The following is a 13,224-nucleotide window of genomic DNA, read 5'->3' on the forward strand; positions in this document are numbered from 1 at the left end:
AAAGGAAGCATACATTTTCGTGAAACATTAAATTATTTGCAATTCAAAAATCTCAGTGCCCCTAAATAAAGTTTTATCCAAAGTAGTTGTGCCCATTAACCTATGGCTCTTAACAGCAGTTTTAAAACTGAGCAGTTGCAATAAATCTGTGATCTGTGATGCCTAAAATGTTTATGTCTGGGCCTTCATGAGGAAAAGCTTCTATAGTCCGTTCTGGAAAAGTCATCAACATGCGCTTCAGATGTTTTTTCCCCCCAGACTAACAATGGTCCCCTACTTTGTGGGTGATCTTGAGACAGGTTCTTGACAAAAAAACAAAAACAAAAAACAAAACAAAACAAACAAAAAAACACACACGCGCCATCTAGTGGTGGAGTGTGTCAGTTGCAGGAGAACTTTGAAAGTGCGCAGAGACATGCAGAGACATGACATGGTGGGATTTAAAGATTATGCCTAGTGATCATATTTAATAGTTATTGAAAACTAGAGTGAAATTCAGTGAAAACGTTTTCCATAAGGGTCTTCCTAAGGGAAGAAAACAAGTCACAACTCAATATTGACCACCAGCAAATGGAAGGGTGTACCCCTCAACTATTTTATTTATTTGGAATAGAAACACCGAGCATCGTGCGAAATTCACCAAGAAAACAGGTATTTTGCCTAAGGTCACTCATCTGTAACAGTAGAAAGTGTTTCCATTCTCCCTGAGACTTAGAATAGTGTGTAGCTGTGCTGGCTCCGCCCCCGAGTTATTCCATCCTCTAACGTGAGAGCTAGAAGGGAGCCCTCTGTTCAGCCTTGCCGTTGCTAATCTTAGACATTTTTTCCTCGATGGAATGAATCCTGGAAGACAGAACCTTACCGCGCTGATCTATTTCTTCAACCACCGCCTTTACCAGCGTGGTTTTGGATAAATCTAGAGAAAGAAAACACAGGTGAATGAACGAATTCTTCCCAAAAGATTATGTGTGAGAAGAGCGCAGTTTGCTGGGCTCCTCGCACTGCATCGCACACATTGGGGATGGAGAGTTACAGTTTTATAGTAAGATTTTGGGGTGTCCGGAGAACATTTCCAGGAGTTAAAACCAGTTAACTGTTCGGTTGGCTATTATGTGTGAATGCTATTATGGGAAGGGGTTTTCTGCTAACGAAATAAAAGAGGTTTTTCATTACCTTTGGGTGAATTCCCTGAGCTTCCAGATTCAAAGCCCTTTGAGCTGGAGCAGGAACTGAAAGAAAGAAAAGTTTATTATTTTACATTGGGGTGTGTGTGTGTGTGTGTTGTGTTAATGTGTTTTGTGAGTGTGGGTATGTGTAGGTTGGCATCAGGAATCTTCCTTTATTGTTTTCAACCTTAGTTTTAAAGAGAGATGTATTTATTTTTATTTTATGTGTATGAGTGTTTTACCTGGACATATGCACTTGAACCACATGCATGCAGTGCTCTTGGAGGCTGGAGAGGAACATCAGTTTCCCAGAAACTGGAGTTACAGACTGCTGTGAACCCTGCAGGTGCTGAGAACTGAACCCTGTTCTCTGCGAGAGCAGCAAGTACTCTTAACCTCTCAGATGTCTCTCTAGCTCCCCCCTTCACTGTATTTTTTTTTTTTTTTTTTTTTTTTTTGGGACAAGGTCTCTCACTGAACCTACAGCTCCCATATTAGCTAGACTGACTGGCCACTGGGCACCCAGCATCCAGTCTCTACCGTGACCCCAGGTGTGGAGTTACAGGCTGGAACCACTACGTGCAGCATTTACACAGGTGCTGGTGATCAAAGTCGGGTCCTTATGCAACAAGCTCCTTAACTACTGAGCCTTTTCCCAGCCCCTCCCATCTGATTTTTGATTTTAAAAATCCAAGAGTCAAAAACTTAAGAAATATGCACTAGCTTAATAGAGACACATATAAAATATGCAATGACCAAGGAGCCATACATACATGTAGAATGTGTCCTGAAGGCATCTTCAGGGGCTTGGGGGGAGGGACGGGAGTCAGAAAAATCTTGAAATCACAATGCTTAACATGAGCAATGGTGAGGGACTTGTGCAGAAATGCTGGGAGTTATCTGAGCAGATAAGGGGGCTCTGTGATGTATAAAATATATAGGAAATGATTCTAGAAGCAGGAGAAGGACATGGACTTATACAGTGGGAGAGTAAAATGGTAGGCTGAAAGTGTGGAAGGCTAAGGGGTAGAGCATGGCTATCGTGAGGAACTTCCCAATGGTCTTACTTTTCATCTCCATCTATGAGGCGGCAGTAGGTCTCGATCTCCTTCTCCAGGTGGGCCTTGATGTCCATCAGCTGCTCATGTTCCAGCTTCTGGCCCTCAGTCTCTGTCCTGACCTGGTGCAGCTGCTCCTCTAGAGCGCTGATCTGAGCCTGGATATGTGCCAGCTGCGAGCAGTAGTTGCCCTCGGTCTCCGCCAGGGAGCACTCCAGCGAGTGTTTCTGTCACATCAAAGATCACAGCAAGGGATGAAATCACCAGAGTACCCAGCCAGCCCTGAGTTTCTCAGCATCTGCAGGACCCTTCCCTGACACAGTAAGACAGGAAGTGGACCCTGGCACTAACCAGGCGGTGAACAGGCACTGCATGACCTGACATGGGATAAGTGACTTTCCCCCCAAGACTTCAATTATTTATTTTAACGTTTAGTTAAGTGTGTGTGTGTGTGTATGTGTGTGTGTAGGCAGGCATGTGTCACAACAAACATGTGGAGGTCAGAAGACAGCCTGCAGGATTTGGTTCTTTCTACCATACAGGCCCCTGGGATCAAACTCTGGTTATGAGCCTTGGCAGCAGGTATCCAACTGAGCCATCTCCACCCTCTACCCCCTGCTAAGATATTTGACTGTTAAGATTTTGGTAACAATTTCTGTTAAGACTAACATGTACATAAAAACACTTTGAGGGGACAGACAGTAAAAAACCCACAAGGGATGATTTATAGTCTAATTTTTTTTTTTTTGGTGGGGGTGTCTGTTATGTCAAAGTCTTACTCATTAACATCCTAGTTATCCTATTCTTAGGCCTGCTGGGCTCTTGTTTCTTTTTATAATCCATTTTTGATCTTCTGTCATTCACAAAGTCCTCTTTTGTAAAGCAGTTAAGACCAAATGAATCCTGTGACAGGGTGGGCTCTCAAGGCTGATGCTCATAACACACAGGTCATTGTGTCCACACCACCCCTATGAGTACCCTGCTTCCTCTCACCTTCCATAGACTGTAATTTGCCCTGCCACACAATCCCTGCTTCAATTATGGTCATTTCCCTTATCATATATAAATATGTATGTCTGGGCGGTTATTACTTCTGATACTTGTCTAGTACCTCCTCCACTCTGTTATTTTCCTTTTCTTCCTGTGCGGTATGACTGCAGATCTTACATCACAGGAAATAAAGCCTCTATAAGGAGATACAAGGCTCTGCTTGGCCTTGTTCAAGGTAGTTTGGTTCAGTGTTTACATAATAAATGCATTTTATTTTAAAATGTTTTCTTTCTTTCTCTCTCTCTCTCTGTGTGTGTTTGTGTGTGTGTGTGTGTGTCTGTGTGTTTGTGTGTGTGTCTGTGTGTGTGTGTGTTGGCCAGAGGACACACCTAGGTGTCATTCTTCAGGTGACAGCTACTTATTTATTTAACCACTATTTTAAAGGCAGCCTGATTCAGCTAGATTTGCTGGTCAATGAGCCCCAGGGATCTCCCTGTCTCTACTTCCCACCTCTGAGATGACAAGTTCATGCCTCCATGCCTGGCTTTTTGTACATGAATTCTAAAGATCAAACTCATAGTCTTATGTTTGCCTGGCAAGCACTTTACCAACAGAGCTATCTCCCAGCTCCTTGTATTACTTCTTTATTGCAAGAGTGGCATTAAAATTTTAAAGACGAGTTTGTGCATTGCCAAACATATGATGTATTAGTCAATCCTAGGATCAGAAAGAAGGAGTTAGTAAGATTTTCATCGTAACAGGCTGGAATTGGTCTAATGGCTGAAGACACTGACTGACACTGGCTGCTGCATTTGGAAGAGGCTGCTGGGCTCTCCAGGAGTATTCAGGTAGAAGGTGACCAGTATGGTAATGAGGAAGAAGAGGTGACAAATAGCAAGATGTCAGGGAGGGGTGTACCCACAGTTCAAACCTTAAAGCCTCTCTTCCCCTCATGGGTATTCCTTTATAAGATGCCTAATACCCTGGGAAGTCAGAGGGGGCAGGATCTCTCTTAACTGCCTCCACCTGGAAGGTTGGGTGGTGATGAGAGAGAACCAGATGAACTTGGAAGGTTGCATAACACAGGAAGCAAACATACGGATGTTTATTTAGATAACCCACAATCTATAATTGACTTGTGTTCTACCTGTGGGAAACTGAACTTAGAATTTATCTTGACCAAAGAATCTCAAGTATGGAATCTAGGTTATCAGCATTACTCTATAATTTGGTTACACTGGCTGTTAAGTGGATTTTTTTTGTGGGGGAGGATGGGTTATTTTCTGATCTCAAAGCATGGCTTCCAGGATCTAAGCCCCAAATCTAATTGCTTTATGATTTCATTGCTTCTATGAGAAAATGGCTATAATGGGTGATCTGCACCTAGACTCTGAGTCACAATATCATTGTTGCTGTGTGAAAATACCTGTAATTCTGCTGAGGAAATTTGAGAATGTATTTCCTACCCTGTTTTTCAGAAACATGGGGAGAATTCACCCCTGCAGTGGGAGCAGATTTGTTCAGGGTTCTGATGGTTTCAGGAGAGGACGCAGAAGGAAGGTCTAGAGAGACAGCTGTGCTGAGGGTGTGGAGAAGAAGGGCATGCTGGGTAAGCTTGGGCTCAGCTAATGGTAAGAACACATCTTCTCAGTACTACTTAGTGACAGAACACTGCATCTGTGTCTTTAAGGTTGCTAAATCAAAAGATCTTTCTAGTATACAGATTTATAGTTTCTTTTGTGAATGGCTCACTGTTCTCATTTGTATATAGTAGCTGTTCTCAGGGATTACAAAACATCTTGTCAAGATGGGGAACTCTTGGGCCACATGCTTACCACAACTTTCAGAGTCAAGCCTTTGGGATACTGCCAGCTCACAGTCCTGACTGAATGCAGGTTTTGGACTGGGTTGTTCCCATGGTAACCACTGGAGTCTTCTAGACACCCCAGATGTGCCTAAGAGGCTGAGTGCCAGGCTCTGTGCTGTGGAATGAGAGCTTTTCTATATGGGGTGGGGGGGACCTGTAGGGCCCATGTCGGGACTGGTGTGTGCCTTCAAAAAGATATTTTATGTGTATTGGTGCTTTGCCTGAATGTATATTATATGTACCTCATGGATGCAATGTCTGCAGAAGACAGAATAGGATCTCAGATGTCCTGGGACTGAAGTTAAGGTCAGTTGTTAGCTGCCCTAGGGGTGCTGGGGATTAAATTTAGGTCCCCTGGAAGAGCGGTACAGCATCTCTCCAGCCCTGTGTACCCTTTCTTAATATGATTTTCTCAGTGTTATAAGATGTTGGTGTGACCTATCCTGGCTGGTGTAACCAAATAACACTGGTCCTGTCCCTTATTGTTATTATTAATTTTTTAAAAACTGGAACAACACTGACCAGCATGCTCTTGGGGGTTGAATGAACTATGCTCAGAGTAGAACTTGGTGCCAGTCTGGTTAGAAGACTGCCTCTCTTTCTGTCTTCTGGGATGTTTTTCCTGCTGTCATGTCCAGTCCAGTCTCCCATCCCTCCTCCAACCCCCCCCCCAACCTGATCTTGAAGAAGGGTTTCTCATAGTTTTATAGGAATGGGGAAGCTCAGGTCCCTACCGTTGCTGAGAGTGACTGCAGCTCAATCTCCAGCGTCTGCAGCGAGCGCTTCAGTTCTGTCAGCTCCGTCCTTGCCGAGGTAACTGCGCCCATGTCATTGGAGATCTGTTGCTGCAGCGTGGCGCTCTGTAAGGCAGGGTGCATAGGGTCACATTGGGTCTGGCCCGCTAGGGTGGAATAGACAGAGCAGGTCTGGGTCTCCTCACCTTTTCCTGGAACCCTGCCTCCGCATCCCTGCGGTTCTGCTCGGCCAGGGCCTCGTACTCTGCTCGCATGTTGTTCAGCAGAGCGGTGAGGTCCACACTGGGCGCAGCATTCATCTCCACATTCACGTTGCCTCCAGCCGCGCACTGCAGAACCTTCATTTCCTGGAGCAAAGTGCAAGTGACTGTTCCCATGACATCTGAGAAGGTTTTAGAGGTCCCAAGTTTCCCATAGTAATGTGTAATTTGTGGGTCCTATTTAATCTGTGTTCATCATCCCTCCTTCTTTCCTTCCTATTTCTTCCTTCCTTTCACCCATCCATCCATCCATCCTTGTTTTTATGAGACAGGGTCTCCCTCTTTAGCTTAGACTAAGCTGGAACTTGCTCTGTAGACCAGGCTGGGCCTTGAATTTGTGGGTCATCCTGCCTCAGCCTCCCAACTGCTGGGATTATAAAGTTGAACAACCAGCCAGGTGGTGGCGGCACATGCCTTTAATCCCAAAATTTGGGATCTGTAAATCTGAGGCCAGTTTGATCTTCAGAGTGAGTTCCAGGACAGACAAGGCTAAACACAGAAGCCCTTTCTCAAAAAAAAAAAAAAAAAAAAAAAAAAAAAAAAAAAAAACCAATCAGACAAAAAAAGTTGAACCACCACACCAAACCCAACCATACTGGTTGAGATGGCTCAACTGGTAAAGGTGCTTGCTGCCAAAACACCCGAGTTCAATCCCCAGTTCCACGGGATGGAAGGGGAAAACCAACTCCTGAAAGTTGTTCTGACCTCCCCAGACACACTGTGGCATGTGTGTGGTCCTTCCACCACAAACAAACACATAAAACGTAATTGAAAAAAGACAACCATATCTACCACTTTAAAAAAATATGAAAGGATTACAAAGACCAGAGAGTTTATTCAACAAATAATCATCAGCTGTTGGGTTGATGGACTAGAGTGGTAGATGTTACACCCCCCCCCCAAAATCCAAGCCATCGAGGAATTTTCACTTGAGGGATACTAGCTGTCCTTTATTGAGTGACCATTGGATGCTGGACACTGTTCTGAGAATGTGCTACATGTCCAAGCATCTTTATGAAGCAGAAACTCCTTCACAGACTAGGACAGTGAAAGCCAGAGTGGAGAAGAAACATGCAGGTGTTCTTGCTGGGATCTGAACATGGTTCCCCCACTCCCGGGTGCCTGTTCTAAGTGGCTATACTCTAGGTCTAGGTCTAGGTCTGCTTTGTCAGTCTGTCTAGAGGAGTCAGAAAATGGAGTTCTCACGTGAAGCAATGACCCACACTTATTCACTGACTAGCTGACATTTTCATTTGGACTGATTTCAAAGGGTTGATATCTCAGGTTTCTTCCTCAGACCCTGCTGACAGGGATTTGCTGTGTAGCCCTGGCTGGCCTCCAGCCCACACCCCCTTGCCTGCGTCAACTTCCCAAAGGCCAAGATTATAGGAGTGTACCACTGTACCTGGCCAACTTGTGTTTTCTTTAATCATATTTTAATGTCATTTAAATCGACTCCCTAGTTAAGAACACACACACACACACACACACACACACACACACACACACACACACACACACGGTTCCTAAAAAGCTGTTATTACTTTATTTCTGTACTTTGGAGTTCTGCATACGATTCCTTATAAAGGAATTTTTTTTTTTGAAACTGTGGAGTTTCAAAAATCAAACTGCTTGCAGTTAGCCTAACCCATCAGGAGAGTGTAGCAAATGCTCCCAGCATCACAGTGTGAGTGGCTTTTTACCCCACCCTCAGTGCAGTCAAAGCTGCCTTCTTTCAGTTGCTGTGACTTTATAGACATGGGTCCCTCTGTGCTCCAGGCCCTTCCCTGGTCCTTGCCATCTCTTCTCTTCCTTCCCCTGCTTTCCTTGTTTGGGGGCCCCTCTCGTGCTATGCTGCACGACCCCCCTCTCCTTTCTAACTTTCCTTCCTGTAATGTTCTTATGGCAGGCAAGTAGATTTCATGTGTGATTTCCCTGTGTACAGATGAGTGCTGGGATTGTAACACCTTCCCTCTGGAGAGTTTTCATGGGCAGAGCTGTGATGGGACTTATGTGCAGCTTCTCCTACCTCTTCGTGGTTCTTTTTGAGATACGTCAGTTCCTCGCTCAGGGATTCATACTGCAGCTCTTGGTCCGTCCTGCAGAGGGTCAGCTCATCAAGGACACGGCGCAATCCGTTGATGTCTGCCTCAACATTTTGGTGAAGGGTGAGTTCATTTTCATACCTGGGATGGGGGGGAGTGAATTTAAATGCATCTCAGTGCAAGTTAGCTCTTCAAGAAGCTGAAGGCGTCAACCTCAATTCAATGTCAATTGGAAATCCAAAACCAAATCAGGACTCTCAATCTTATAAAAATCCACAGAAAAAGCCTCATGTGGTAGCCCATGTCTGTATTCCAAGAACTTAGGAGGCTGAGGCAGGAGTATTATGAGTTCTAGATCAGACTGGACTACACAGTGAGACCCTGTCATAAAACAAAACAGCTAGACACAGAGAAAGACCCTTCCCTTTTGTTCTGTGCAGCACAATGAGCAGCTAACCCATCACACAGATTCCAATGCCTATCACAGTTAAGAGAAAGCACCCTTTTTGTAATCTTATCTAAGTTAACATTCTTATGGAGTGAACAATAGTCACTGAACATTGACTTTGTGCTTGCAATTATTTAGGCAGGCATAGAGATACCTGGACAGTTTATTCCTTGGATGTAATGAATATGTTGCATTTTGACTCAAGTTGCATTTTGACTCATTTTGTAACCAATTATTTTATTCCTTTACTTTTTTGGATTACAATTTATTTACTTAAGATGAAAATGAAAAAAAATTCAACACCGTAAACAGATAGGAACTTCGATTTGGGACCATGATTGTCACCTGTCACTCACTTTAGTCGGAAGTCATCAGCAGCCAGTCTGGCATTGTCAATCTGCAGAATTATATTAGCATTAACAGCCGTGGAAGAGATGATCTAGAAGAAATTAAACGGGAGTCAACAGAAATAACTTTGCTTTTGTTATTTATTATTTAAAAAAATAAGCATTTGTATCAACTTTTAACTTGTGCAATTATGAAAATGTTTTAGAATTTAGTTTTTAAAAAAGGAGCAATGTTTTAAATGCATTCTCATGTAATTGTCTTGTTTTTAGAATAGAATAATTATCTATAAATGTATTTCAAAATAAACAGTGGAATTAACATTTAGCTACACCGAAATTCATAATTCAAGGTTCTCGATTTTGAGTAATGAGAATTATGTATTAAAATTAAATACAAATTAGAGAGCAGCCATTACACATTTTCCTTTGTGATTCTATATACTTTTTCTGGAAGTTATTAAGTTTTAACAATTTGACAAGTTCCTGGTTTGTGGTTTTTACCTTGCTTTTAAGGTCCTCGATGGTCAGATGATACTGGCTGTAGTCATGATCAAGTCCACGACAAGATCCAGGTCCATATTTCTCATGCCAGTTCTTAATCTGTCTCTCTAGCTCAGCGTTTGCCTCCTCTAGGGCTTTCACGTTATCCAGGTAGGAGGCCAAGCGGTTGTTAAGATTCTGCATGGTGACCTTCTCGTTCCCAGAGAGGAGACCCCCTTCATTTCCAGTGAAGCCAACACCAGCAGCATTTCCCAGCGCACCAGTGGCATGGCTCCCACCAGGAGCATTGCTCAGTGTCCCTCCTAAGGCCCAAGAAAATCCACTACCAGCAGCTGAACTGCCACCCGCACTACTGCTAGCAAAACCTGTGCCTGCGCTGGATGGCCTGAGGGATCCTGACTGTAAGCCAATGTGCCTGGATCCGCCAGAAAACCGGAGAGACATGGTGCCAGGGCAAATGTTCCACTTGTCTGTGGGCAGCCGGAACTTCAAAGGAGAACAAAACATCACCTGCTTGTGGGTTCTTTGGCTTTTATACACAAGTATGGGGGTTGTCTAGAGCTAAGTAAGTGGTGTCTGTTGAGAGAGAAATGGCATCATTTAGATTAGCATGAAATGATGTATAATTGGGTGATTTAAAAAAATAATTAATGCCTAACATTCCCCGGTGTTGCTTCAGGGTATTTGTTATCATACATAAAGTAGGGCTTACTTCTATATTAAGTTCATTATTTTGACTTTTAATTTTGAGTGAGTAACCCTTTTCTTTCATCTAGAGACCCTATGAACATGCTGTCATTATCTAGTTCAGGGGCTAATAGACTGTTGAAGGCTAAGTGAGACTAAGATAGGGCTCTGTCTGGTTTACCACGCAGATGGATGAAGGACTATTAGCTACAGAAACAGGTATTTTATCCCATGAGAACCAGAAAATGTGTCATTTAAATAAACATATCCTTGGTAATTTTCCCTTCTTTCCATAGCTGTAACACCTATGTATTTATTGTCATGGCCAACAACACAGTATATGTCTATCTATGGCTATCATGGCCAACGACACAGTGTATGTCTATCTATGGCTATCATGGCCAACGACACAGTGTATGTCTATCTATGGCTATCATGGCCAACGACACAGTGTATGTCTATCTATGGCTATCATGGCTAGTGCACTATGTTAAACACAGAAAAGGAAGACGTGGCGTTAAACACGTAGAAAGTGACAAGATATTTTTATAGTCTCTAGGGAATTGTTAGTTTCAGACAGGGGCTGGATCCAGTTTAGCTTTGTGTGCTAGACCAAGGAGTTTGGGATGACTCTTAAGTAAAAAAACAGTGAGAAATATCAAGTTGATTCTGAGAGTTCAGGAAGTGAACTACCTGCAGGACGGAGCCCTCTAATTGGTGACCCAATACCAAGTGGTCAGCCTTGAAACTGTTGTGCACATGCAAGCCACACTGAGCAGACAAGCAGGTTGTATTTTTTTTTTTTATATGTGTGCATATAACAATTAAAGGAGAGGAGGTCAGGAGCTTGATAGGGAGCCAGGGTGAGTGTGTTGCGGGGGGGGGGGCATGAGAGGAATTGGAGGAAAGAAAGGGAATGGGGGGAAATGATGTAATTATATTTTAACTTTTAAAAAGTAGTGAAAGTACCAAGTTGAAATGAGTTGATAAGGCAAACTACAGGGGTGGAAGAGTGGTCCATGCGGGAAAGATGAAGGTGGTGATGACGGTGGTGTGTGGAATAGGGTGGAGTTGAGAGTACATGGTCATTGATTGATATTTGAAAGTAAAGGAAGAATTGGGATTGTTGGGATTGGTTTTTTTTTCCCCTGACATGGATCTTTCTATGGGCCAGGTTTAGAATTTGCTCTGTAGCTCAGGCTGGCCCTTAATCAGTGGCCAAATACTGCAGTAACAAGTACCCAGTGTCTGGTCCTGGTTCTGATCATTATATTTTAGATGCTGGGAATCATAGTGTTTACTGAGATGGGATTGTGGTGGGAACACTAAGTTTAATTTGGACTAACTGAATTTGAGAGGTTGCTGGGATAGATAAAGATGGCTGTCGATAGGGAAAAGTCAATGTTTAGAGTAAGCTCACTGCAAATGCCTGGCTAGCAAGGTGTGAAGGGGTTGTGAGGCAGACTTGAGGGCCTGGGTCTCATTTCAGTTCACGTTCCATTATGCATTTGGAAGTAATCTTGTGCTGGAGTAGACCGAACAGTGTAGGTTCGGGGGATGCAAGGATGGGAGCAAGAAGGAAAGTGCCAAGGAAATCCGTGGCACTCTAGTGGAAATGACTAGGTGACTGACTATGTAATTATATAGAAAGAAGAAATGGTATCAGAGGCACAGGTAGGCTGAGGAAAGGCTTGAGTCATTGCATGTCTTTATGTCCCAGGATCCAAGAGTGACCATGACATAGTTAAAGTTGAGGAGAGGCTGGATAAAGTTGCTTTGTTAATCTGTTGAAGCCAACTATTTTATAAAGAAAGGAGATTTATTTCACTGGCAGTTTTGGAAGTTTGCAGTCTAAAATTGGGCAGCGCCATCTTTTCAACTCTGGGGAGCTTCCCTTTGGTTCCATCACACTGTGGTAGAGAAATGGAAAGGTGTAACGTGAGGCTCTTTGTCCTTTGTCCCAGCTGGTCCCGAGGCCCCTGAGCCCCAAATAAACACATAGATGCTATATTAATTATAAAACTGTTGGCCAAATGATGAGGGCTTCTAATTGGTTAGTTCTTTCTTACTTATTAACCCATTTCTATCAATCTATGTATTGCCATGAGGTTGTGGCTTACCCGGTAATGCTCTGGCATGTTGTTACTCCTTGGGCAGCATTGCAGCTCTGTGTGGTGGGCTCACTCTGCCTCCCTTTCCCAGAATTCTCCTTGTCTACTAGTCCCGCCTATTTCTCTGTCTCTATTGGCCACAGTGTTTTATTCATCAACCAATAAGAGAAATATATACACAGAAGGATATCCACTCATCAGGAAGGGAAACAATCGTGTGAATAAGGAACAAGTACTTGCAGATGGCGTTGTTTTAAATAGCCCTTCCTCTCTGGGTTCCATGAGCAAAACTGCATTAATCCTCTTTGAGACAGGGTCTCTAATAAACAGTGAACTCACCATCTTCCATCATGTGCAACCACTAAACTGACCTTAGGGTTTTTATTGCTGTGAAGAGACACCGTGACCATGAAGTGTCCTGTGGTGTTTGGAGGTGGGAGAGAAATGAACCATCAGCCAGCTGCAGACATCTTGGGATGATGGGTTAACAAGAGTATGTGGTAAGCAGCACTTGGGTGGCATTTCTCCTCAAAATAATTTTAATGTAAGGATTAAGTGGCCCAGGCCTAAGGGCTGGCTCAGTGGGAAAAAGTGTTCCCTTTTCAAGCATGAGGGTCTGAATTTGTGTCCCCAGAGCCCACATAAAAGCCAGATAACTCCAGCAAGTCTACAGGGAGATGGTGGGTGAGACAGGAGAATCCCTAGAAGCTTACTGATCATCCAGTCTAGTATAAGCAGACATAAAACACTTAACACAAAGAGACCCTGTATCAAACAAAGTTGAAGGTGAGGATTAGCCCCAGAAGCAATCCTCTGACCTCTACATGGAGGCTATAACACATACAAGCCTGCATTACAGACAGACACGAACACACCCACACAAATACGCACACACCATATACATACATACAAACAAATGCATTAAAAGTGGCACAAAGCTGTGTGTAGCACTGGGTATGGAGGGAATATGGATTTATACTTCTGTTGTG

General features: G+C 43.5%; 1 protein-coding gene across 1 annotated transcript; it reads right to left on the reverse strand.

Annotated features, from left to right (window-relative positions):
* Positions 1–568: 568 nt before the first annotated feature.
* On the reverse strand, positions 569–9,935 carry LOC127215739 (keratin, type I cytoskeletal 28). Its single transcript, XM_051176227.1, has 8 exons — positions 9,438–9,935; positions 8,946–9,028; positions 8,126–8,282; positions 6,022–6,183; positions 5,816–5,941; positions 2,234–2,451; positions 1,174–1,229; positions 569–916 (listed from the first exon to the last, which is right to left on the reverse strand). Exons 1-8 carry the CDS (start codon positions 9,879–9,881, stop codon positions 774–776), a joined length of 1,389 nt encoding a protein of 462 aa, XP_051032184.1. The 5' UTR covers positions 9,882–9,935; the 3' UTR covers positions 569–773.
* Positions 9,936–13,224: the final 3,289 nt, after the last annotated feature.

This window comes from Phodopus roborovskii, unplaced genomic scaffold (genome assembly GCF_943737965.1).
Source record: "Phodopus roborovskii unplaced genomic scaffold, PHOROB, whole genome shotgun sequence".
NCBI lineage: Eukaryota > Metazoa > Chordata > Mammalia > Rodentia > Cricetidae > Phodopus > Phodopus roborovskii.

Excerpts from the sequence above, each read along its gene's own strand:
- LOC127215739 (XM_051176227.1), bottom strand. The coding sequence starts at position 9,881 with ATGTCTCTCCGGTTTTCTGGCGGATCCAGGCACATTGGCTTACAGTCA. Across the intron at positions 8,283-8,945 it reads GCTGATGACTTCCGACTAAA|GTATGAAAATGAACTCACCC; the intron begins GTGAGTGACAGG and ends CCCCCATCCCAG. Across the intron at positions 5,942-6,021 it reads AGGCAGGGTTCCAGGAAAAG|AGCGCCACGCTGCAGCAACA; the intron begins GTGAGGAGACCC and ends CCTGCCTTACAG.